The 27698-nt window shown below is 37.9% G+C and overlaps 1 protein-coding gene across 4 annotated transcripts; it reads right to left on the bottom strand.

Moving 5' to 3' along the window:
• Positions 1 to 1721: 1721 nt before the first annotated feature.
• On the bottom strand, positions 1722 to 27641 carry AREL1 (apoptosis resistant E3 ubiquitin protein ligase 1). Of its 4 annotated transcripts, none has more exons than XM_081935202.1 (21): positions 27500 to 27641; positions 25370 to 25478; positions 20996 to 21203; positions 19713 to 19772; positions 16737 to 16966; positions 15188 to 15425; positions 13523 to 13692; positions 13265 to 13445; positions 11925 to 12172; positions 11499 to 11576; positions 10964 to 11105; positions 10036 to 10157; positions 9232 to 9307; positions 7594 to 7703; positions 7100 to 7279; positions 6861 to 6986; positions 6420 to 6549; positions 6181 to 6239; positions 5267 to 5356; positions 4705 to 4880; positions 1722 to 4507 (listed from the first exon to the last, which is right to left on the bottom strand). In XM_081935202.1, the coding sequence occupies exons 4-21, from the start codon at positions 19726 to 19728 to the stop codon at positions 4405 to 4407; spliced, it is 2475 nt and encodes an 824-aa protein (XP_081791328.1). In that variant the 5' UTR covers positions 19729 to 19772; positions 20996 to 21203; positions 25370 to 25478; positions 27500 to 27641; the 3' UTR covers positions 1722 to 4404. The 4 variants fall into 4 exon arrangements, with proteins under 4 accessions (XP_081791328.1, XP_081791330.1, XP_081791327.1 ...); XM_081935204.1 differs by lacking the exon at positions 27500 to 27641 and adding an exon at positions 27200 to 27470 and having other exon boundaries at positions 16767 to 16966; XM_081935201.1 differs by lacking the exon at positions 27500 to 27641 and adding an exon at positions 27200 to 27468.
• Between the last annotated feature and the right edge of the window lie 57 nt (positions 27642 to 27698).

Raw genomic sequence — 27698 nt, 5'->3', positions numbered from 1 at the left:
AAAGTACTGATCTCTCCCTAGTGGCTATACTGCTGTCCATAAGTCTTGCAACAAAGCTAGCAATAAAATGCCTTCTGGAATTACCACAGAATATTTCCTGTAAATAACTTGATGGGATGGAATCTGTTCCACAATTATTACATAAAGATTCTCATTATTCTATCATCTCAATTCAGCCAGTAGACCAAATGGTGTTGTAACATTACAGGTAGTCCTCATGTAGCAATAACAATTGGATGACAACTCATTCATTAAGCAAAACAGTTGCTAAATGAAACTGTGACTGTGCGTATGATCTTACTTCAGCTTTTCTTTATGACCTGCAAAGGTGATAAATACAAGGGTTGGTTGTAAAGTTTCTTTTTAAATAACAGTTACAGCTGCAAATGATGGTTAAAAGAAGCAGTTACTAAACAAAGATTACCTATAACACATCACATTTGTTCTTATTTAAGAGACTGATTTTTGTGTTAAATACTGTAAGGGGCCCATGTGGATGTTTATTGTTACTTTTAAATATGCCCTATTAGCTGTTATTGGACTCCCAGCAGTTTTATCTGTAATTGTTTAACATCTTTCCCAGCACCTACCAAAAGGGTACAAATAATTTGCTATATTAACTTTTGTACGATTCTTCATCAGATGAGATAAAGAAAATAAAAAAAACAAACTTAGGCCATGATCTTTATCCATGGAATGGAAAGACAGCTTGAAGACAGAGATTGCAGCCTACCTGCCCTTATTTATGGGAGGTATTATTGGCACTGGGTTATATCTGGCATTTAATAACAAAAGTGATGGCAAGTGGCCTTTTCCAAATAACGAACACACAAAGAATGCCATTTTCCTCTTGAAAATAAATAGTGGATTTTTGTCCTTAGAATCCAACATGGATATAATTTTTAGATATTTTTAATAACAATGTTGTTTTGAATTGAAATAAACAGCAATAATAGCAAGAGCTTTTATTAATGCAATTTATTGGTTTGGTTTTTATGAGTATTTCTTTTATTGGGTTTACTGTAAACTACCTAGAATCTTATGATCAGGCAGCACACATATTGGTAAATGAAATAAACAAAAAATATACTAGTATGATTACTAAAAAAATGATAGATTTTGTTTCATCAAATAGTCCCAAAATAAATAGAACTCATTTTTCACTATAAAAAAACCAACTGCATGTTAAATTATCTAAATAATCTACATATTCCTGATTAAAACACCTTGTAAACTCTCTGGTTACAAGCTTAAGGAAATCTTTTATCATAAAAGTAACTTAACTTTAGCATAATGGCAGCAAATTATCTAGTAAATGTTGAGATAATGCTGATTAATATGAAATCAATTAAATGAAACCTAGATCAGTGTCAAACAAGGCACATGTACTTTTTTAGAAGGGATGACAAATACATGGTTGGCTATTATTTTACTTGTAAAGTCTAGAACAGGGGTGTCAAACTCGTGGCCCATGGGCCAGATACGTCACGTGCTGCCCCCCCACCTGGTTTAGTGAAGGGGGGAAAAAGTCCTGATACATCATATGATGATGCCATGATGACACGGGTTTGACACCCTTGGTCTAGAACTACATTACAGACATTAGCAAACCAAAGTATGAATGAAGAAATACCTAAGGAAGTATCTTCCCTACCCACCCACTCTCACATATCCCACTGCATTATTTAAAGCATCCTGTCTTAGAAACAGTGAGAGACAAATCATATTTCAAATATTTTATTTATTGTACAAATTATTTACATTAGAGGCTTACATAATCTTGCTGAATCCTACCTGAAACTGGCCACTGGGAACTGGCCCCGACCAAGCTAAAATAACAGGCCTTGATATTAAAGCATGCAAGATAATCTCATATGCAGGGTATCCTGTGGTATCCAATCCAAGAGACAGAGATCTATAGGAGCCTACATCAGGACTGAAATCTCTATCCCTGGAATTATTCCATATGGGTGAAACAAACAAGGACCAAAAAACATAAAACTTATTCAGCATTCACATGTGTGTGCATACACACTAGAGTTGATTACAGCACAGCCTGCATCACAACACACAAAAAGAACTGAAGTATTATAACTGGTTTAGGGAAGAATTAAGCAGCAAGGATTTAAGAAAACGCACTGAAACTATAAAGTACTGGGACAAATGTGACCCTGTTAATTAAGGGAATGCTGAGAAGCACATAGTATATTTTTAGCTAAAAACAAGGGGCATCTACCACTGTTTTGACTCAGCTTATGTAAAAAAAAAAATCCTTGGCTTCTGCAAAGATGCAAGAGTGCCAAATGCATTTATTAATAGAGTGGTTTCAAACAGAAGATGTCTGCTGAATATCCAGCCACTCAATCCTCAATTTAAAAAAACAACAACTGAGCTCTAAAGAAGAAAAGGGATTCCTGAGGAAGATGTAGCAGAGCCAGCCTCCAGCCATGCCTGGGAATGCCCTTGGGAGGTCAATGGAGCGAAAGAAAAGACTGAACAGCATCAAGAAACACCCCACCCTCTAAATCAGTGTTTCTCAATCTTGGCAACTTGAAGATGTCTGGACTTCAACTCCCAGAATTCCCCATTCGCTGGCTGGGGAATTCTGGGAGTTGAAGTCCAGACATCTTCAAGTTGCCAAGATTAAGAAACACTGCTCTAAATCATCACCTGGCTGAGCTATGCAGCATAGACTTTGTTTGGTCCCCTAGATGAGCAGTGGGCAATGAATGTTTCAAGGCATTTACAAGCCTTAATTGTACTGACCAAAGAATTTATTCTTAATACAATCAAGATGGTACCTACATGCTTTAAAAAAAAACACCAGTTACTTAAAGGAGAAAAAAATGGCTGCCGATGGAGAAAAATACAGTGTTGGTCTCTAAGAATGCCCCCCAAGGAAGGGATCCCTGAATTATTTCAATACTTAATAGTCCAACGTTTTTGGCAAAATAATGGCTTGAACTTCTTTATAAATGTGGTACAGATTCAAATGAAGAAAAACTTAACAATATTCAATGAGGCAGATTTGCAAACTCTCTTCTCTTTTATAATTTGGAAATGATTCTACTGATGATAGAGAAGTAAACAGCAATATTAAATAGCATCATAAGATATACCCATTCTTCTCCAGAAAATTAGAGCCTCAGTGTGTAGCAGAATGAGTTCTTTTAGCAGGTAATGACAGTATAATCTCTAGTCATTAGTATCTGTCTTCTCTGACCAGGATAAATGCACTTTAGGTGCCAACAAAATACTCAGCTTTATTATCCAATCAGATTTTGGCTTTGTTGACAAAAATTGGTTAAGCTGCCAGCTGGGACCCCTGAATTCCCACTCATTATTGCCAAGGAAATGGGAGTGCTAAAAGTGTTGTAATTGAAAAATACTCATCAATAACATAGGACAACTCACACGGCTGCCCCCTTCTAGTTCAAACAGTAGTGCACTATGTTACCTTGCAAGCCCATTTCCTCCATGTCAATAATAAACAGCTTCAATATCAGCTCCTAAAAATATCACGGAATGCTTCTGATGCAGAATACAGGAAATAAAAATGCTGGAATAATTGCCTTGTTTAACTACTCTCTGCCTGACTCAAGACACAGAAATGACATTTTTGCTACCATTACCTGAACAGAGGTTGCTAACAAGAGGCCTCCCTAGAGTTTCTGAACTCAAACTCTCATGAGCCTTGATTTTCACAATCAATTAATGAGCATCCACAGGAGAGATTGCAGCATCTCGAAGGCTACAATATTATTTAACTTCACTGGCAAAAATCAGTGGAAACTCTTCCCAACGGTTTAACAGCTCCACCTCCAACTACTGGGTGGAGGACCAAAATCACTGTCAAGGATCAGCACTTGTGCTCCAGTAATAGAGTTCTTATTCACCAGCCAGAACAACAAGTGGCATCACGCAGTGCAAGATGGCTAAGAAAATTAAAAGCTTTCCTGTAACATCCAAGTAAAAAGGGGATTGCTTACAATGAAAACTTAGGTCAAGGCATGGAAAGATATGAAAACTTCCTGTAATCTGGGGATTCAGGGCTCCCAAATTCATCTAGTCATCTCCCCAAAGTAACAAGATATATAACTATCCTAATCACTTCCTGTACCAAACTGCAACACTGGTTTGCATGCTTCCTCCCATTCCGAAATCCCAGGCAGATCATGCCCATGAAATACAACTCCAATCTCACTCCACAGGGAAACCCCAATTCATGGACAGGTGCCAGGCTGAGAAAGGAGTGATCAGCATAAGACTCTGAATTGTTCCAATTCACACGGTGCCTTTTTCTGCTCTCTGCTGCCTTTCGGATGGGCGACAGAAGGATCTGTGAAGTAAGAATGAGCCTTGCCCTGAAGAATTAAGGAAGGTAGTGGGTTACTCCAGTAGGTGTCAGAGCATACCAAAGCCCTCACAGCCCTCACTGATGGCCAGCTGCACCATCTTGTGCATCTCTTCATAAGAATCGTAAGTTGGGAGGCACAGCTGGTTAAAACTGAAAGAAAGAACACAGCTTATAGTATAGAATGTGAAACATCAAAACTTATGCTTTCAATATTTCCTACACAAGAGAATAGATATTTAACTATTCATATTACAATACACCATGCAAATCGTTAGAAACACTCTAGCAGTGAAAAATGTCTGATTATCAGAATGAAGATAACAAAGCATCTCTTAGAAGACACTCACCAAGTATGGGCTGTAGGAAGTGTACTATGTGTTGGAGCTGCAATAATTTGGAAAGATGGACAAAGTGCAGCAAATCCTCCAGGAGGCAGCTGAGAAGAACCAGTGGTAAATTGCAGCAGTCTAGCCAGTTCCTCTTGTGTAAAACTAGATACTACTGTCCAAAACCAGCGCATCACCTAGAAGTTACAGTAAAGGTTAGGGAAACAAGAAGAATGCTGAATTATTAAGTGAGAGATGGGTACATTGCTAAATTTATAGCAAAATAGTCACCCTAGGTGCCATATAGCCAATTCTGAAGATGATTTAACAAGTGAACTAAGATGTCATACACACACAGATACATACAAATAAGTTTCAATTACAAAGGAAGTACACGTTTAAAAACACTTTTAGGTTTGCACAGAAAGACGAAATCTATAGAAAATTCAGCAACATAGTTTATACGTTTAATAATTATGGTCTTTAATTATTCCACTCCTAATATATGAAGGATAGTTCTCTGATAGAAAATCAACATTGCTATTATTATCATCACTGAGATGGAGGAAAGAATTCATGCTACCTTCTCTCGGAAGTGCCATGAACCACCCACTACCACAGCATGTGCTTTGAAATCACAGACGTTGATATCTCCTGTGCCACATATCAGCAACTAGAAGAAAAGTAAAATCGTTTTCTAAAAGAAAAACCCTTCTGATGTTTTTCTTTCAAACCACACATCATTCAGTAAACCTTGAATGCTCAGAATTAAGAATAGGAACATTTAATAGCAAGGTCAGATGTTGAATTGCCTATATGATTATAGCCAAACAACACCAACCAATGAACAACAAGGAAGTTCAACATTTTCAGAAACATCTGTAATCTGTAAAATATTCTTCACAAACATTTTTTTAAGTATACATAAAGACCAAGCTAATAATCTCACTTTCTTCCTTACTTCAATTACAATATATTGTAATGTTAACATAATAACATTACATTATAATAACGTAACAACATAATATTATAATTTTGCACTGTCCCAAATTGCACTTTTTTCTGCCATAAAGCATTAAGTATATGGTTTATACTTAAATTTCAACAGCACAAATTTTCCAAGTGTGGGTGGAGGGCAAATGGCTACAATACGGAAAATATCCTATTTGTTAACTAAAGCACAAAGAATGATTCAGTTTTCCAGCTAGGAAATTACCCACATGCCATAGAAATATACATAAAACTCTTTACTTTCCAAACCATAGTAGATTTTCTGCCATAAAGCATTAAGTATATGGCAATTTGAATAAATGTTTATGTTATTTTCAAGGGCAGGGTTTTCAATTTTTTACAAGTTGCAAAACCTGCACCCCTACCATTAAACCTTAGAAAAATAATTTGGAAGCCCCTGGCTCTATTTGAGTGAATTTTTTAAAAATATCTTGGTCTTGGAGAATATGCTAATGTTCTTAATGACAGCAAAGTCCAATTTCTCACCTCAAGTTCATTTTCATCAAAAATAGCCAAGAGATTTTCAGGAACCAATTCATTGAGGCCTAAAAGAGAGCAGCATAATAGATAAACAACCACAACAACCTGCAAAGGGGATTAAAACACCGATCAAATTTCCTGATTTTCTTTTCTTTTAAACGAACAATGCTCACTTTGGAGGAAACAACAAAGCAATACAAAAAAAGCAAAACAAAATAAAGCAAAGATCATATTTTGTGCATTACCTTTCAAAAAATGTTCCACTTCTTCTCTAACTTGATTAGCTAATCGATACTGCGCAAGCAGATTAAGGTACAATATTTTATTCTCATTGGTCACTGGCATTTGAGCACCCCCCGTTAACAGTTCAACTACCTGAAGAAGAAAAATGAGAGAATGTCTGGTGGGTGAAAAAAGTACATCTTTTCATATGATAACTTTTTCCCATTCTAAATGGGAGACATCTAAATTGTATCTTGCTTGTTTGCTTGTTTGTTAAATTTATTTACTGTTGATCTCATCATGGGGCTACTCTAGGCGGCTTACAACAATAAAAATGGAGAAAGGAAAAGAAGTGTAAACAGCAGTAAAGTAAAGGAACAATAGAATAAATGATGAAAAAGAAAGCAATGGTACAGCAATATGAGAATAAAAGATCAATAACTTATCAACAACTGATTTCCCACCTTCTCGAGCTGTCCAGCTCTGTTGTATTTTTCCTCAGCAAAAACTAACTCCATTTCATTCACATCATTATTCAAAATAAAGCAAACTTTAGAGTTATAGAACTCTGGGTCATCTGTCTCAAAATACTGAAAGAAAAACAAAATGGAAACAAGGACAAGATAGTAAATAAAGTTAAGACAGTGCAAAATCTTGATCTCTCCTTTATTTTCTAAAAGTAAATAAAAAAGAACGATTTTACCTTGTAGTGCATTCTTAATCCTATGATCTGAGCCAGGAACGATCGTGTGAATCGAGCTTTCACCAGCTGCTTATAAGCTCCTCCCAGAGATGACTCATAAAGACACTTTCCAACCAAGCGCCCTGCAAATTCATATATCTTCAGTCTTAGATAAGAAGGTCGATTAGGATTAGGGTGTACCTACAAACAAGAGAGTTCACAATGAGAATGACAATTGATAGAGGAGAGGTGGACAATTAAGTTTCCCAAGGGGCTACAGAAGAAACTAGAAATGTTATGCTGCCCCACTGCCCCATCATCGCTGCCACAGGCTAGACAGGGACAGTCAAAGGGTTAGATGTGCCCTATGGGCCGTAAAATGCCCAGGTCTGAATTAGAGTGACCTCTTAAGACTTAGAAGTTGGAGAAGCATGCAACTTTTTGGTCATAAGCCTCTAAACAGAAGAAACAGACAAATACTCTATTTCCACTATGATCAATAGAAAGATACCCACCAATGCTTGATTATTATCACTGAAACGAGTAAATAGTTGGTTGGTTGTATCAAACAAAACTTTACAAATCAGTTCAAACCACTCTCTACGAGGGCCTCCCCAATCCAAGGCTGCAAGCAAAAACAAAACAAAAATGAGGTAGATCTTAGGGGAGCCTATGCAATCAAAAATACAGTCATCAAAGAAAAAATATATTTCTAAAAATAATGTCTTTTATTACACAGTGCTCAACTGTAACACGGAGCTCCAAATTTCTATCACTGTGGCCTTAAGTTTATAACTGTTCTTTTTATTGAAATAAATGAAATGTATGAAATGGAATAAATGAAACATAGTTGTAAATAAAATCCTAAAACCAAATTGATTTTAAAAAATAAATAAATAGCACTTGTCAAATTAAAACCTATTTCAGCAGCAGGTCAGTTAACTCACCAAACATCTGTTTTAGTAACAATTTTCTTTTCATTAGGCAGAAGGGCAACAGGGCTAGTCTAGCCTTCCATTGACACAGAGTTTCAGAAACTAGTAAAGCCAATATGAAATCCCATTGTGTTCCTCAGAGTGTGTGGCAAGAAGAGAATATTGTTCTACATCCTCCACATTAAATGAACGTAGGGAAAAGATTCATGTAATTGGATTTAAGAAACTTGTATGATTGCTTTATTCAACATCATACTTTGGATTAGCAATTTTTAACGTACCTAAATATTGTCTACGGAAATTCTCAATCATCCAAGTCATGGTTGTCCCAAAGGTGACAACTGAAGAAGATTCTTGGATGAGAAGTGAAATGTTTTCAAGGAAAAAGTAAGAAAGTCCAGTTGCCTTTTGGAAAAGCACTTTTGAGATACCCAAATTGTTTTATTTATAAAATAAGAATTGTTTATGTTGGAGAGTACATCCAAAAATATTCAATAGATATAATGAAAGCTATAGATGCTTTGGCTTTTGTCAGTCATTCAGGTCCTATTCATCTCACGGTTGGACTGTTGTAATGTGCTCTACATGGGGCTACCCTTAAAGAGCATTTGGAAGCTACAGCAGGTGCAGAATGCAGTGGTGCGGGCAGTTCTTGGGGCCTGAAGAATGGCCCATGTAACAACACTGCTCTGCAAGTTGCATTGGCTGTCAATCTATTTCCAGGTGCAATTGAAAGTGTTAGCATGGGTCCAGGCTTCTTGAGGAATTGTCTCATCTGACTGGGATTGGCCTGCCTACCCATGCCAGCAGAGGAGGATGCTGTGGCCCTGTCAGTCTGATTATTCTGGCTAGCAGGGTCCAGAAGGGCCTTCTCTGCTATTGCTCCAGCCCTGTGGAACACTGTGAGCTCAGCTCCAATCCTCCTGAGCTTTTGTAAGAGCCTAAAGACCTGGCTCTGCCAGTTAGCTTGGAGCCCCAATGGGGAACCATCACAGTAGACATATTTAATCAATTAACAACAGATCTTGTCCTCCACACCCATCTGTTACTGGACTGTAGCATTTGCTGGTATTCTCTCTCCCTCTCCCTCTCTATCTCTGTGTGTGTGTGTGTGTGTGTGTGTGTAAAATAAATAATAAAATAAAATAAATAACTGCATCGCAGAAAGATAAAACAGACAGACTTTGCCTTCTTCAATATCGTAACAAATTAACATACCTTCTTCATCCTGAAAAGTCACTTCAAAATTTTTACTCCAATCAGAAACAGAAAAATTCCGTGTGGCTTTCAGAGTCTGTGAGTAAAATAAAATCAAGGCATATCATGAAATCTGCTATTTCATCTATAAATACTGTCAATGTATGGATTTTCTCCAAAATTTCTATCTTTTATCTATAGGAGGATTGGATCTACCTGATCTGAAATTGTACTTTATAGCCTGCTGTTTTGATCGGTTGAAAAAATGCATGCTGCTGAAAATAACAAAGCTTTTGGAGATAGAAGGGCACATCCCGAGATTTGGATGGCATGGACAATTGTGGCATGATAACGTCAAAGTTAATGTGGACTTTATGTTAGATGTACCATTTTAAGTATACAGAATAGATACAACCCAGGTTGGGTCCAAAAACAATTTTGTGGTTTTCAGCCTAAGAACCATTTTATAGAAAAGAAGTAATAGGCAAACACAAATGGCTAACTTATTGCAAAATACAGTCACTTCTTTGTACCTTTTTTCTTTTCTGGTTTTCTTTTATTGTTTCTTTCTTACACTTTTATCTTTATCTTTGATTTCTTTCTTTTTTACTTATTCTTATTTATTATTTCCTTATTTCTTTTTTACTTACTTACTTTCTATTAGTTTGTATTACTTTTTACCTTTATTTTTACAACTTTTAATATAATTATATATTTTTAAAAAGAATTTGTATCCTAAAGGGTAATATATTTTGAATTATATATTGCTGATATTCCTTGTTTAGAATAAGCATTTCCCAACACTTCTACATTAGACATACTCACTGAATCCAGAAGATTAAGGCGGCTAACTTTCAAAGAAATTTTGGAATGAGGTTTCTTCATATGCACCTGACGTAATTCCCTCTGGAAGAAGTTGACTTTGTCTTGAAAAGTCTCTGAGCCTCCTGAAATGAATAGGCCCAGGATCATATCTGGAACTTTTCAAAGTCCACATGATTTTGAAACATTTTAGCATAAGATAAGAGATTTCTCAGCCATAACAGTCTTAAAACAGCAGTTTGCTTTATCTCTGAAATATATTAACGGATAACCTGCAGCAGATCATACATAATTGTATTTATTTATTTAATTTATATAGCTGTCCATCTCAAATAAATGACTGTAGGAACCTCACAACATTAAAACAATTGAAACATATACAAATATTAAAATAAAACATAATTGTACTCAAAGTAACTAATTCTGTTTCAAAAGTTTCATTATATGACAGCAAATCATGACAAAAATAGCTCTAAGCACTATCTTATAGAATAGAGAAATAAAATTTCTATTTATTAACATTTTCTGCCCCTTTTTTCTCTTTCCCCAATTTTTATGCACACAAACATATATTCACACACGTGAGTTCCGCATATTAGATCACTGTTTGCATTTTGCATTGTGGCATAAGATTTTTACAAATGCAGAGAAGAGATAAATAATCTCTCCAAATAAAGAAATATCCAAATGGATTAGAAAGCTTATATGGTATGCAGAAAGATACGTACATAGTTGCTCTATACTTATACATGTTTTAGTTAAAGCATTCTACTCATCTTTCACATTTATGAATTAATGTGATATTACGTTTCGTCTTGCAGAGCCGCTTTGCAGCAAAATGGGCGGCAGGCAAATTGAATGAATGAATGGTACAATGCTTATGATTCATTACACACCAACCAGTAGAGCCTTCTGCTCTGACTCCCTTTACCTATATTTTTATGCAGAGAACGAATAAAAGTGGCTGCCAAGATGTTCCTCTCTTTGCAGCTCAACTCCACAGGAGGCTGGATCCCGTCATCCACCACCAATGTCAGCAATTTGTGTACAGGATCTGGCCCATGATAAGAAAACTAACATCAAGAAATGGGGGAGGGGAAGGAAGAAGGGACCATCATTCACCAGAAATCACAGCACATGAAGCAAATGCAATTAGCAGTGTTTGTACACATTCCCTTGCCCCACTCCTTGTTCTGGACTGGCTAGCAAAAAAAGGTGATTTATAAATTCCATTTCCCACACAATGAATCTGCTTGCTTAGGGAACAAAGGAGAATGAATTTGAGTGACAGGGTGCAGGATGTAGTACAGGACAACACCACAGCAAGTTCTCCAGAATAATCTAAAATGCCAACTAAAAAACTCATTTAGACCTACAAATAAAATAGCTATTTGAATCTGCCATGCCACAAACTTTCTCAAAACAAAACATGCCCCACCATATAGTAGAGGGTTCCACAAACTCACTTTGGTGCCAGGACATACTCGGAAAGTAAAGAGACGCCAAGGAATAATCTTCAAGTAGAATTCCTTCACTGAGAATTGCTTTGAGGCAAAGAAAGCAGAAATTGTATTTTCATGAATACATTATTCTGAAAAGATGTCAACAATGAACAAATCCATTCTTTTTTTTAATGTCATGAAAGTAATCTAAAGTAGGTCTTAGCCACAATTCAGATTTGTGACAAAACCAGAGATGAGCCATGGAAACATGAATATTTCTGACACCTTGTAGAAAAAAAGCTCTGCAGCACAATATACCTGTCCTCATAACCACCATACAGATCATTTTAGAAGATGACCGCAAATTAGAAACATACCAAATAGTGACAATGAGAACAGTGCAGACGTAGTTATTGTCTGAATGGAAGACGGATAAGGAAGTATTCTTACTTTAGGTGAAACGTAGCAATAAACTTTTTTGGGTTTCTTCACTTTTTCAGGGTTAGGGCTATCAGAAGGAGAGTCTTCATCCTCATCCTCAGTAGCAGTGGAAAGTCGTCGCTGAAAGGAGCCCAAATTCAGGGGTGGAAGATGCCACTGGGTGTTGGTATAGCTACTGGCATTATACAGGTAGGCTTCAAAGTAGATACTGACCCCTGAGGTAGAAACATTACGCTCTACAATGTTCTTTTCATCCTCTGCAAGACAGACAGGTGTAAAGTGTAACACAAGGCAAAGCTCAGAATAGAAACACAAGTTATGCAGCTGGTTTTTTAAAATGATGTGGATCCAAATTATTATTTTGCAGTACATGTGTTTTATTCTAAATGATTAAGGATATTTCATAGAGAGACAGTTTGGCCTAGTGGTTAAGGCATCAGGCTAGAAACCAGGAGACAAGGAGTTCTAGTCTTAGGTACGTAGCCACCTGAGTAACCATGAGCCAATCCTTCTCTCGGAACCCCAGGAAGCAGGAAGCAAAGCACTCCTGAATATCTTACAAAGAAACCCTGCATAGATTTCTTTAGGCAGTCACTAGGAATCAATACTAATTTGAAGGCACATGTAAATGCAAGATTATTTCATGGAGGCTTAGTGCTCAATTGCCCTTTTTGAGTGGGTTGGTTTTAATGTGAGTTGAGTGACAGGCTGTGCCCACTATTTCTGATTCTTCCAGGCATTTTGTTTCAAATCTTGCCACTCCATGATGAACGGGGCAGGAATAAAACATCCAGGAACTACTATGGGGGAATTGAAAATATTTGCAGCCCAAATATATTACATTTTAAATTTCATATGTATTCAGATGCATGTATAAAGAGGACTGATATCAATTGAACATATGTGTACATTTCAATATTTTGGAAGATGGATTCAGAGAAGCAGAAGAGGGGAATGAGATGGAAATTCCTCAAACCTATTGCTTTATAGACAGATTTTATAAATAATTTTTAGATATATTTGCTGGAATGTTACATTTATAATTTGCCAAATTTTCTTCAGATATGCTGACACTGCATATCTACTATAAATTCCAAAACATTTTATTTATATAAACTTAAATTACTTATTCAAGGAACGCAAGCAACAAAGTCTACAAAGTTTTTATTTTAAATTTCTTTCTTTACCATTAACGATTTCAAGATAATGAGATGCCAAAAAGCAGAATGCAAGGATAGGAGTTGAGAAACCCAGATTTTTAACTGTAGTATGACGTGCACAGTGTTGTTTTGAAGACTACGTACCAGGCTGAGGTTCTATACATGAAGTATAAAAAACAATTCACTTACCACTGAGAACAATTATGTCAAACTCTCCGTTACTAATAGGCTGGTTTTGGTAAGAGATGCAGGCACGGAAACAACCCCTACGCAGTAGGGTGAGTCTCAAGAAAACGTGGCAAGTCTGTTGATTGGACATCACAGACTTTTCAAACAAAACATCAGAAGGCTCTTCTTCCTGAGGGCCAAGCTAGACAAAATAAATATGGGTTAGGAGACATTGGTATGGTCTAAAGTTTTACCTGAAAAGACATAGAGCCCACTTACTTCATGGATCAAGAGGCTGTAATTGTGCTCATCTATCAATGATACTGAGTTGCTAGTAGGGTTATCATATTCATCTCTGGGAACTATTTGCAAAGTATGTGGCTGCCCACATGTCAGCACCAGGGTGGAGAAATGGCAGGCAATTTTGGTTTTCGAGGGAACTACCATCCCTGAAATAAGAAACACATTGCACAAATCCCTTATAAAATTACAAGGAGTGTCTTTGCAAAGATGTACTGATGTAGAAATAGTATTGATATTAAATGAAGCAGTCAGTGTTGGCTAACAAACAATCGTTTCTACACCCCAAAATGTACAGAGTGAAGAAATCACTATTTCTGGGTTATGGTGATAGGCACAGAGTCAACCCAATGTTTCATGGAGTAACACATATGGCAGAACTAATTTCACATTTACGTCGCTAGAAAAGAGATTGTTGGAATGTGGCAGAATTTTTCACTTGGATAAAATTATTCATGGTGAAATGCACCATAAATATTTAAGGATGGAATGTGTACCAGGAGACCAACTGGGTAATTTATTATTTCCAGACAACTATAGCGAATACAATGATTCGGGTTATAGTTTGCTTCTGAACCTCTTCCCACTGGATTGTGTTTATTTCATCTTTTTAATTTCCACCGTATTGGTATTGGAAGCAATTAAGCAGGTATATTGATAGGCAAAATACAGTGGTGAAAACCACAATACGAATCTCTGTAGAGTCACTTTTGCTCTGAACTTGTTTTCTGGCAGACATCTCATTACCCAAGTAGGTAACATCATCATTAATGGGAGTGAGGTTTGCTCTCTGTTTATATAGTGATGCCTTGTCCTATCGATGTTGGTGGTTCCTTGGTGGTTCTTTGTTAGCTTGTTTGTCTGAGTTGACAAATGATAAAACGATAAAGAACAACAAGTAGGCTTAAAAGGTGAGGAGAGGAGCACAAAGTAGACAATCTTGGTGTTAATTTCTGCTTATCTTGGTGTTGATTGCTGGCAAGGTGTTTTGTTTGTTTGTGTTTCAACTCAGAAACAAAAATATAAACAGAAAGCAAATCCCACTCTCTTCTACCACTAATGATAACTAGTTGGGTAACATATCTCCAGGAAAAGAACCAAATTTGGAGAGCATCAAGGATCCCACAGTTTAACCCTGAGTTATAAATATTCTAATGGTAATATGAATCCCAATGAACACAAGCTAAGAGTTCATTTCAGGGTTTGTTCTATGAGTAGGATGGTAGCAGCAAAACATCAGGATTATACTATTGCTCAATCTTCTAATACAATTAGTGTATTATTTCCCATGCGCATGGCAAATTTTCTACATTGGTCAAAGGGAAAATATTAAGAAATCTTTAATTATGTGCATCAGTTGGACTGAGTCTATGATTTGATTCTAATAACATGTTTATCTTGATTAATGACCTCACGGAGGATAAAATGGAGTGCAAAGGTATTTTAAAAAATTCTAAAAAGTGGACTAGTAAAACAGATGAACAACATTTGTCATTTTTATGGTTACACCATGTTTTTCTTTAAGTAACCATTCTATATTTCAGTCGGTCTATTAATTCAATTTTACCATAAATTAATGCTATAAATATAATAAAGATCAACATATTATCCCCAATACTTGTTTTTGCTTTAAGCAATGCTTACCTGGTTGAAATACTTTGTAGTAAGGACTATACGCAACATTCAAGCCTCCAAGTTTTACGCTTATCTCATATCGGCCAGCTCTGCGCACAGTGAATGCTACTTTTACTACATTGGAACTGGGTTCTTGAAGTACTTCTTGGGTGACAGGAATATCTATTGCTAACTCCACATGGCAGATGTGAACTCGCAGTCCAACAGGATGATGAGCAGGGAAAGGCTGGCCATTCTTATAAAACAACTGTATGGGAATTAAGAAGTGAAGTGAATAGCAGACTGCAATGGCATTAAGCTCGTACATCAGCCATTAAGATGCAGTAAATTAAAATGATCTTGCTGACATTACATGAGTCGTGGTGGAAATCTTTGCTTCAATATACATGCACATACATACATACATCCAGTATAAGACCAGTGACATGCGGTGTGGTTTATGCCTGGTGAGGCTGGTGACGTCATCAGGAAGGCGGGGAATGTGACCATATGTGCTGGAGGCTGAGGCTGCCTCAGTCTCCAGCACACGTGATCCCATTCCCCGCCTTCCTGAGCGCGCTCCGCCGGCTCGTGCTCCGCGATCCCCAACAGCAGCTGCTTTTCAGTGCTTTTCTGGCGTTTAGGACATCCGGCTATCTACCTAAACGCCAGACGCACAGAAAAGCACTGAAAAGCACTTCACCTCCAAGCCACTTCGTCTTGATGATGTCGCTGACGTCGCTGCTGGGCGCGGCCAGACAGAGGTAACCAGAGTGGCGCCGAGGGGTTCGGGCAGACGAAAGAGCGAACAAGCGATGGAGGATCAGGCAGCCTGATCCTCGGTCACTCATCTGCCGGACTGCCTTGGCGCCACTCTGGCTACCTCCGTCCGTCTGCGCATGGCAGCTGCGGCGACGTCATCAAGCCCCTGCCACTTCTGGACGTCGATTGCAGTTGCGAGGAGCGCACAAAGTACAGCGGAGGCAGGAAGGTTATTGCCGCTTCCGAGAACCCTCCTGCCTCCGCCGGTTGCCCAGCTGGCACCACCCCGCGCGTGCTCCTCCTCCTCCCTCCTCTTCCTCTTATATATATGAAACTCCCTCGTGGATATTATTATTTTATATATTATTATTTCATGATGAGAGGTGAGGCTCTGCCTCCCCTGACCGCACGTCCCTGATAAGATCCAAATTTGAAGTCACCAATTAAGTTAATAAAGAAAGAATGAAGAAAGAAAAATATTCTTACAAGGGTTTAATACTGTCTAAATTCAGCACACACAACTCTGTAACCAAATCTGAGATTAAAATTATTAGCAGCACAGAGAATGATCAACCCATATAATGATATCAAAAAAGGAAGAAAGGGGAGGGGAGGAAATCACCCTTATTAGGTTTTTTTTATTACTTTTGTTGTTGCTTAGTCACTAAGTCATGTCTGACTCTTCATGATCCTACAGACCGTAGCAGCATGCCACTGTCTCGGGATTTTACCCAAATTATTCACGTTTTAGCTCATTGCCTGCATTTTTTGTTCTGCACTTTCTCAAATTGTCATAGAAATGGAAATTTCCTCTTACATGCACTCGGAAGGCCATACTACGTCCCACCTCATAGGGATCCTTCCAATCCCAGAACACTTTACAAGAGCGGGGGTCCAAGTAATTGCCTCGCACATAGTCATAAATGGTCCGTTCTCCTCGACGTTCCCGGTCCTCATGCTGGAGGAAGCTGACTACACGTGCGGCAAGCTCAAAGAGGAACTTAATGGTGAAAAAGAAAGCTACCACAGATACCACTGTGATCCCACCTGTCAAATAGAAAACAGGTAGCAGTTATAGGATCCAACCAAACTCTAAAAATCCATCACCGTGACTATTTCATATTACAAGGAATCCTCAACTTACAGCACTTCGTTTAGTAACATTTCGAAGTTATAACGGCACTCCAAAAATGACTTATGCAGGTTTTTCACACTTAACATGGTTGCACCATACTCATCAAATCATCAAAATTCAGATACTTGGCAACTGACTTATATTTATGATGGTTGCAGGGTCCCTCTGACAAGCAAAGACAATGGGGAGGAAGATTCACTTAACAATCAGGGTACTAACTTAACTGCAGTGATTCACTTAACAATTTTGGCAACAAAGGTTGTAAAATGGGGCAAAATTTACTTAACTGTCTCGCTTAGCAATAGAAATGTTGAGCTCAATTGCAGTACTATAGTTACAATATTTAACCTTGAAGTAAAAATTAGCAGGATTAAAATCAAAATAAAGCCTTCTCACATATTAAAGTTCCAGATTATCGATTTTTTAATTCTATCATTAGATTTTTATTACCGTGTTTCCCTGAAAATAAGACAGGGTCCTATTTTCTTTTGACCCCCCCCAATGTTGTTTCGGCCTTATTATCGGGGGGAGGGCTTATTGGTTTGGGGTTGCCGGGTGGCTGCTCTCTTCAAGCAGGCGCCCAAAGAGCCAGGCACAGCCTCAGGCGCAAACGGCCGTGTTGCGCTGTTGCAGCAGCACAACAAAGCCGCCATGAAGTGACCATGCTCACGAGCAGCTGCCCAGAAACCCCCCCTTTCTATCTGGGCACAGTGCCACTCACCAACCCAGTAATATCCCAAAGGCGCTAAGCTGCATGGCGCTCTGCCCGGCTGGAAAGGGAGGTTGGCCGAGCGGCTGTTCCACCCCAACTCGCATGCCTCTCAGCCTCAACGTGTCCTGGTCTAGCTCTCCCTGCAGGGTCAGGGCACCGCAGCCAATGTGTTACCGCCGCCGCCGGCATGCTCCGAGCATAACCGGCTTCCAAACTCCGGAGATCTGCTGGCGAGTCTTCCGGCAACAGCCACTCTGGAACTACGCTCTATGGTAGTGGGCCAGCTGGGGAAAGACTCTCTGTCCCACCAAAGTCTTCCAACAGCCAGCCAACAACCATAGAGCGTAGTCCCAGAGAGGCCGCTGCCAGAAGACTCAGCAGTGGATCTCCAGAGTTTGGAAGCCAGTTATGCTTGGAGGAGAGTGGTGGCGGCGGCAGCGCGGCGGCGGCCTGGCCCTGCAGGGAGAGCTGGGCCAGGGCATGGTGAGGCTGGGAGGTATGCGAGCTGGGGGCAGAACAGGCACTGGCGCAACCTCTCTTTCCAGCTGAGCAGAGCGCCACGTGGCCTAGCGCCTTTGGGATATTACTGGGTCAGTGAGTGGCGCTCTGCCTGGCTGGAAAGGGGGGTGAGAGCAGCTGCCCGGCAACCCCCCACTCCAGCTGGGCACAGCGCCACTTACCAACCTAGCGGTATCCCAAAGGCAGCAAACAATGTGAGCACCTTTGCCCCCCTACCCCCCCCCGGTTCCTGCGGCTTGGCGCCTTCGGGATATCGCTAGGTTGGTGAGTGGCGCTCTGCCTGGCTGGAGGAGGGGGGTTCGAGGGCTTATTACCGGGGAACGGCTTATATTTTTGCCCACAGGAAAAATATGGCATGGCTTGATTATCAGAACATGTTGTAGTATTGGGGAAACATGGTATATCTTTATTTAATGATGTATAGAGAAGATAACTCAAAAGTGGTAAACATATATAATACTACTGCCTCCTTTTTTACCCACAAAAAGCAGCTGGCTCTCATGCCCATGGCAGGCCTAGAATTCACAATGACATCTTAACCACTACACCAAATTGGCTCTCCCTTATATGTTTAAATACATAACATGTCACATGAGCACCATTTGAATTTCCAGCCTCATGTAATAATACATGTAATGTATGTAATGTACTAAAATGTTTTTGGCTATTATTGGCATCATTACAAAGAAACTAGGGAAGATCTGTGGATTACTATGCAGGAAAAAAGGAAATAGAATTGAATTGGCTCAATAGTGTTAGCATTTACAAAACTACCAGTAGTCCTTGACCTATTGCCACAATTAGCACAATGGAATTTTGGTCATTGAGTCTTCAAGTGACCACTTTCCACAATCATTTTACTGCAGTTGTTAGGCGAATCATGTGGCTATTAAGGGAATCATGCAGTCATTAATCATAATCACAACAATCATTTGACTACAAACTGGAACCATTGTAAACATGAGCCAGTTGTCAAGCATCCAAATTGCGATCAAATGACCATGGAGGTGATGAAATGGTCAAAACATAGAGGATGGGTCGAAAGTCACTTTTTCTGAGGCTGTTGCAGAGGTGGTATTCAGCAGGTTCTGACCAGTACAACCAGAAGTGGAAATTTTGAGCAGTTCGGAGAACTGGTAAATACCATCTCTGACTGGCCCCACCCCCATCTATTATCTGTCTCCCGAGTTCCAGCTGATTGGGAGGAAATGGAGATTTTACAGTATACTTCCCCTGCCACACCCACCAAGCCACGCCCACCAAGCCACCAACTGGTAGTAAAAAATTTGAATCCCACCACTGGACTGTTGTTGTAACTTTCAACAGCCATTAAACAAATGGTCAAAAGTTGAAAACTACTTGTAAGTTAAAAGAATGAAATCTCGAAGGTTCCTTTTAGAATCTATGACTAGATTGTCTTCCCATACCAATAATGTAAAACATTAGGTCCTTTCAAGGAGACACACAGCCGAAGATCACAGCTGCATCTAGAAAGAAAAAAAACAGATCCAGTACAAATTAAAAAATCTAGGTAGATCTACAAAATGTTTCGTCTCTACAAAACCCATTAAGCAATCTTCAATTCTTTGTTCCATTTTTTAAATAATAAACAAAGTGAGGTCATTTGTAGCTTTTGAAATACAAGAAGTTTTAAGAGTTAAAAAACTTATTAGCAATAATCTCCAAAAACTCTTTTAGTTATTTATTTATTGTTTTTTATATACTACAGTTTTTCAAGAAATGGCATCATGATCCTCCTTTTTTATTCTCATTAAAACAAAATTAGACCACATTACATCACTCACTCTTCATTGTATCACTTGGAAGAATATTCAAAGATTAAGAAAGTTTTAAGATGATAATTATCCAATAGACTTCAGAAGCCTAAATAAATCTTGTAAATCAACATTATCACCTAGAATATTAATACTTAATATGCAGAAAGGTCTAAGAAAGAAGGGAATCCCAAGATATACATATGTAGAAGAGACCTCTTCCCTTAACAGATTAAGAAAGGCACCAAACTAAGATTTTAATTATTATAAAGGTCATTTTGAGGAAGGCAATATTTTAGATGTCCAAGTTCTGAATATTCAGTAGAATACAAAATGTTTCACAAGCAACATCTTGATTGTTAAAAGATAAAACACAGACTTGCAGAATACTGCAGATTTCAGCTCTCAAAAATGCTGAATGAAAATGATTTCATTCTCACATAAAGGAAAAATCTACAACAGTCAGGCTCTGCTATCTATCATCTATCTATCTATCTATCTATCTATCTATCTATCTATCATCATCATCTATCTATCTATCTATCTATCTATCTATCTATCTATCTATCTATCTATCTATCATCTATCTAGTATCCCATCCTTACCCAGGCTTTGCTCTTTATTTTTTGTTTGTTTATTATTTAAATCTTCAAGATACTAAAGCAAAACACAGATGCCAGCAAATCCCATGGCAAGAGGAATCTAACTACTTGCTGCTAAGAGAAAAAGGTTCAGATGTGTCAAATCAGGGGACAGCGAGACTTGCCAATACATTTTATAAGCACAATATCTTACAAGAATGCCACCTAGTAACAGAAACCTCTTCTATCATGTTGGAAAGCTGTACTGGATCTATTCCTATTGTCTTTACCAAGCCTTACTTCACAGTCTGCATAAGCATGCTCCACATCCCTCGAGCTAATTGAAAGAATTACCTTTATTTAAACTCCCATGTCCAGAAAGCCAAAGTGGGAGTGCTTATTCCTCTGCACCTTTATTCAGGATAGACACCAGGCAGTATTCATAGAATCCTGGAAATCAAAATAGGAACTCAGAGCAAGGGAATCAAATGTAGCAATGAAGCGACCATCCCAAGAACTGGCACTCTGCATTATCACACCATGAAGCTCTCATATCATTTTCCTGAAATGAAAACAAGGAGTTGCAATCATTATGTGTATTACATATGGTTTAAAACAACAACAACAAGAAATTGGTTAAAAAACGGTCATCCTTTGATTCTTAAACTGACAGAGCCAAAGACCTAGCATAACAGCAGTGAGAAAAAAGACATTATGACCATATATAAAATAAAGCAGGTTCTTATTTGACTCTTGTTTATAAGTAATTAATAATATGTTCAAAAATAATAAATAAGTAGCCTCACAGCATTTTGGGTGGGGCAATTAAAAAGGTAAAAATTCCCACAAAAGAGCTATATAGCAAACCACTTCAGAACTGTTACCAAGATACCTACAAGTGACTTCAGCTTCAACTGAAGGAGACACGGATTTAACAAGCTGACAAATGTATTATGAATTGAATGGGAGAGAAAAGCAGTTACGTTATGCATGTTTCCTGCAAATAAAATGAAATGGCAATGGTTCTTCTCCAAGCCATCAACAAAGAACTCATCACTTTAGTTAACAATTTAGCATATAAAATGATGCAGGGCAGAAGCAAGCTGTGATACCTTCTAAATAGTATTCAGAGTACAGATAATCCTCAACTTATGACCAAGTTCACAATTTTGGTCCTAAGTCCTGAAGTTTGTAAGGCAGGTCACCACATGATCGCACCCAATTTGGCGGCAGTCATTAAGCAGAGTTGCCTTGAGGTGAGATGGGTGGCAATCAAATCAACTCAATTAACAAATAACACTACAATCATAAAGTGAATGCCATTGTTTTCTGTGGGGCAGTTTTTATTGGAAATTGGAAGTAAACCATGATTACCTATAAAAGCATTGTAAATTGCGGTCACATGCGTTATTGCAAACGGCCATTAATGCATACAGTTGCTCAGCACCCAAAATGCGGTCACATAGGGGGGAAGGGATTTCTGGGATATCAGAACTTTGCATCTGAGTCATAAATCCCTTTTTTGGGGTCCACTGTAACTTTGATTGGTTGCTTAGCAACTGGTCATGAGTTGAGGACTACTGTAATCAACTGTCTTTGATATGCTTCAAAAATTCCTTTTCCAAACCTAGTGAAATAATTTTTGCCAATTCTAGCTTTTCTTGATGTATATCACAAATTTCAATTATTTACCGTATTTTTTGGAGTATAAGACGCACCAGGGTATAAGATGCAGCAAGGTTTTGAAGAGGAAATTTTTAAAAAAGTTTTTGCAATCTGCAAACCTCCCAAAAACGGCCATTTTTCATGAAAATGGGCCCATTTTTTTCCAAAAAAGGCATGAATAGCCCTTAGAAGGCTTGTAGAATGCTCCGCGGGGGGGGGGGGAGGGCAAAAACTAGCAAAAAAACCGGCCTGTTTTTCACAAAAACAGGCCCATTTTTGTCAAAAAAAGGGCATGGATAGCCTTTAGGAAGCTTATAGTGCTGCAGAGGGCTGGGGGCCAAAAACAGGCCATTTTTCACTCATTTCTGCCCTCTCCTGCCCCCAGAAGGTCTCTGAAAGACTTCTAAAAGCTATGCACGGCCATTTTGGTGAAGGGGCGGGGTTTTGGGAGGCAGAAAATGCTGTATTCAGTGTATAAGACGCACCCAGATTTTCAGCCTCTTTTTTGAGAGAAAAAGGTGTGTCTTATACTCTGAAAAATACGGTATCTAATATTATCTAATCTTTGTCATTTTCTGTAAAACCAGAGGGCGTGGGATGAATTATTGTAGATAACACATTGGAAACTTACATGCTAAATCTTGCACAACAAACTCCCCACCCCACCCCAAAAATGGATTTTTTTAAAGTACTCTGTTCCTTCAAACAATATATCTTCAATAACACTAAATAGGATAAGCATAATAAGGTCAGGAAGTTTATCCTGTTCTCACAGATTTCACAATATTATTATTTTTAAAAAACCTGTCATGTATGATCCTTAGAAGTGCCATTTCATTTTAAAATCTTGATTTCTGTGCTATTAACCTCTTTCTCAATTTAATAAAGTTAAAAAATACTGATTTGTCAAAACAAAGTTATTACATGCTTTTCCCTAAGCACCCTTAATAGTACAAAGGATACTTAGTTTTGGGTGTTTCAATAGAAAAGCCAATAATTTATCAAGTCTTTTCAGTTGCTTGCTACATCTTTGGTTTAGGTCGTTCATTAAATATTCTGTGCTGATTGTCCAAAGGAATTAAGATCCAATTTAACAGAAATATAAACTTTATAAAATTCTAGATTAAGGTATCTTATATATAACTTAGTTTCTTCAAACTAACACATTTTATCGAAGGTATCAGCATGTATACATATATTTATTTAAAGTTATGTGTTCTATGTGCCTGTGTGCGTACACACACATACAAACACAACCTTGAAGGTTATTCTTGAATGCCAAAGATGAATGAAAGGTCAAATCCTGTGATGCCATTAGAATGATTTAAAAATTAAGATTGTGAACAGCAAAAATAAGGAATATAAAGTTGCATCAGGGATAAATTAGTTGTTTATATTTCTGCTAACGTCTAATAGATTGCATAAAGATAAAAGTAAGAATAAGATTTTTTTTTATTTGTAACTTTAGAAGAGGGTGAAAAAATTATTGTATTAGCTTATGCTCAGTGTGATGAAGGTTGGAAGTCATTTCTTTATTATCTGTGCTGCCTTTTTCTTTTTTATATTTTTGTCTTGTTTTTTTTCTGTAACTTCTGAAGTTCCCTTTTTTAGTCTACTTTAGTTTATATTAAGTTTTGCTATATTTATTTTAAAAATTGAGTACAATTTTTTTTTTAAAAAAAGAAAGTGCAGAGATGAGATTCTGACATCTCTCCAAGTAAGAATGATCAAATATAGGCAAGTTATTCCAGTTTGCCTGGAAATCTTTATGGATGTACACAGCGCCAAGAAAGCTAATAAAATGCTTGAATCATTAACAGAAACACAATACTCTGAAGAATGATTCAGGCTAAGCAGATCAAAATTAGAAGATTGCAACTCTTATTTCATAAGTTTAATTGATAATTGACATTATAGATCAAACAAAAATATAAACAAACTGAACAGTCCATTCGGGGGGGGGGGGGGATTTACTGTATGTAGGGAAAAAAATGATGCATTGATATCTATATTACAACCGATAAGAATCTACAAGCTTTAGATAATCATAAACCAGGATCAGCACTGTGATGCAAAAACTTAAACAAATACACAGTTTTTGATTCCATAAATGAAAAACAGTGTTCAGAAAAGATAATTAAATAGCAAGAAATAAAATAGAACGTTATCAAGAGAACAAAGGTCAGGCCTGTCAGGCCATGCTAAAAACTTCCTGTTTCCTCAGTCATAAACATTCTTATTTTTTCCCTCTTTGGAAGTTATCAGAAACTAATAAAGTGGAAGGAGGAGCCAATGTCGCGACGGAATGGATGTGCAGTCACTTTTGCTGCTGGGTGGTCCAATCAGACCTAAACCGTCCGGAAGAGATGGTGAACAGGAAGACTACGTCCTGCTGATCTCAGGGACCTCGCAAAGTCCCTGATCGATCCAACAGAAGGTATTCAAGCTGGCGAAAAAAGGCAGCCTACGCTGATGAAGTTGGTACGGCTCTGGAATGGAAGGAAAGCGGTAAGAGCTTGCCTCCAGGAGTTGTGAGAACAGCTTGCCTCCAGGAGTTGTGAATGCCCCAACACTGGAAGTCTTTAAGAAGATGTTGGATAGCTATTTGTCTGAAACAGTATAGGGTTTCCTGCCTAGGCAGGGGGTTGGACTAGAAGACCTGCAAGGTCCCTTCCAACTCTACTATTGTATTATTGTATTATTATTATAACCAATTGACGCACTTTCTACAAGATGTAATGTAAGATGATTCTTTTTTTGTGTTGTTTAATGAAAATAAAAAAATTTGCAAAAAAAAAGAAAGTAATACACTAAAGGTTTATTTTTACATGAATTATTCTGAGATGACATTGCCCAGATCAACGAATTGCCCAAATTCATTTCAAATCTGACAAACAAAAATGTAGGTTTGATTCACATGCTACAAAACTCACAGAATCAGAAAGATTATTTAGGCCATCATCTCTAATACCTTGATCAGTGCAGGAATTCAGAATGAAGTATCTACAACAGATGGTTTCTCAGCCTTCTTTTAAACATAACCAATGAAGAGAAACAGGTTACCTTTCTGAGTAATACTTTCCAGTGTGAAACTGCTTTTACTTTTAGGAAGTTTGTTCCCACTTTCAATTAGAATTTTTCTTGTTAAAAAGTATCCTTTGGGTCATACACTCTGGAATGACAGAGAATAGATTCTTTAAAGGTTACAGTTTCTCTACAAAAGAAACAATCTGAAATAAGTGTGAAATAACCCAGACCTTCCACACATCTACTTTCTAGTTGACAACACAATAAGATTTTCAATATTAAGAGTTCTTCACAATTTTTTATTTTATCTCTCAGTAAATATTTATTTTACATTACCATTTGCTTATTAGGAGCAAGCAGTTGGACTCAAGGCAAAGTCTTTCACCCAGAAATCACTGCCATGCAGGGAAAGCTGAAATCATAAGCATACTCTGGCATATGCTATTCCACCATGTTTCACCAGGTATGCTGGGAAACCATTGCCAGTTGTACCTTTCAATTGAGTTTGTACAGTGATTATCATAATATTGATGCAGATTCCCTATTAAAAATATTTCTGAATAGAAAATGCAGGTTGCAAGCAGTCTGTAAATAAAGTGAGATTATGTCACAATAATGCAAGTGATTCCAGGTCAAATCTTGAGTTTCAAAATAATACTATTAGATACATAAAGTACTTAAAATACAAAATTAAATATTTGTAACCAAGTACCTTGGGGTATAGGCAATTAATAGTTCTTAAGTGAACAGTTGGATAAACATAATCAGAGCTCTGTTGAATTTCTAAAATAGATCCAAAACTATTAGCTGCAAATATTACTTCACTTGCCATACTGCTGCTTATAAAATATGAAATACTAGGAATGTTTTCATTAATAAATATTTATCACAATAATTTTACTTCAGCCTGTTTTAAACCCACCTTAGCAAATTGCTTTTTTAAAAAAAAGTGGGGTCATTTTTAAATGAATGAAAAATGTAACCCTATTTAAATCAATTATCATTCATTTAAAACCAATTATTATTTAATTCAAGCAACCAAATGGATTAGCATATACAATATTGTAAGAGTAGTTTGCAAGAAAAACAAATTATTATATCTAAACATTACTATTTTATGAATATCTGACAAGAATCAAGCTGATACCTTTATTATACAAGAATAAATGAAAGGGAATTATAAGAAATCAATTGGAAATGATTCAATAGACTAACATCCTGCAATTTGTATGCTAATGTTTTCCCGAATTTCACAAAATTCTATAGGGCAAGTCATAATATACATCGTACAATGAAATACCACCTTCAAAGATATCCAATTGTAACTTAGCTTGTTGACATTCCATATAATACTTTAAAGAGGGAAAAACCCTGTAACAAAACTACTTTTAGTAGTTTATTTTCCATTCACGTACTAAGAACTCTTTATTAGCCTGATATGCAGGGCAATTTTGGCACTAACCAAATTAGAATTGAACACCACTTTCCAAAACAATGAAAAAATACCTCTCTGGATGAAACAGCATTGGAAACTAAAACAACACCTAACGAGGCTATCTACAAACCATAAAACGTTAACTTCCCAAATCAAATAATGAAAAATATTCACTGGCCTGCCAGGACAAATTTTAAAATGGAAAGTGATGGAAGAATTGTAAACCAAGGGGAAATTAATGAACAGATAAATTTAAGGGGAACCTCCACTTTCCCGTTCCTCCTTTCCTAACACCCGAGAGGGAGAGGATATTCATATTATATAGAGGATTGTAGGAACACGCCGCGTTTTCCCTCTTCTCCCGTGCGAAGGGAAGAAAAGAAAAGAAAAGAAAAGAAAAGAAAAGAAAAGAAAGCGAAAGAACCAAATACCCCCAGAGTCAAATTTCCTTCTTCTTCTTCCCAGCTGGTTAGAGTGAGAGTTGAAAACAAAAGAGCCCACTGGCAGGATTCTCATCCGCGGCTGAGATCCCTGTAGCCTATTATAACTCTGTGGTCGGTCCTAGCACCTGTTGCTTCCTCGGCGCTTCCAGCTATCCTACTCTGCCTGCACTAACGAAAGCAAAAAAAGCCAGGCTGGGCTGCCCGTTTCTGCAAGGAGGGGGAAGGATTTTCTTAGGGGACCGCCCTCTTCCTGTTGCAGCTGCTTCCCTCTTCCTCCCGTCCCCGTACCAAGTCCTTTTGCCTCTCCCTTTCCCCTGAAGGGACTTTCGGCGCCTCAGAGGAACAGGCGAGGCGGAGCAGGGAGGAGGAAATCGAGCTGAAAAAATGCAAACAGTCGATCGCGACTCTGTCGCTCCCTGAGCAAAAACGGAACCAGGGCTGCTCTAGCCTCCCCTTGACGCCGATGACCGGAAGTGATGCATTAAAA

The sequence above is a fragment of the Natrix helvetica genome (genome assembly GCF_964273705.1).
Source record: "Natrix helvetica genome assembly, chromosome: 1".
NCBI classification, from domain to species: Eukaryota; Metazoa; Chordata; class Lepidosauria; order Squamata; family Natricidae; genus Natrix; species Natrix helvetica.
Note: the sequence above shows the minus strand (reverse complement) of the source record. Positions and strands in the feature narration are given on the sequence as shown.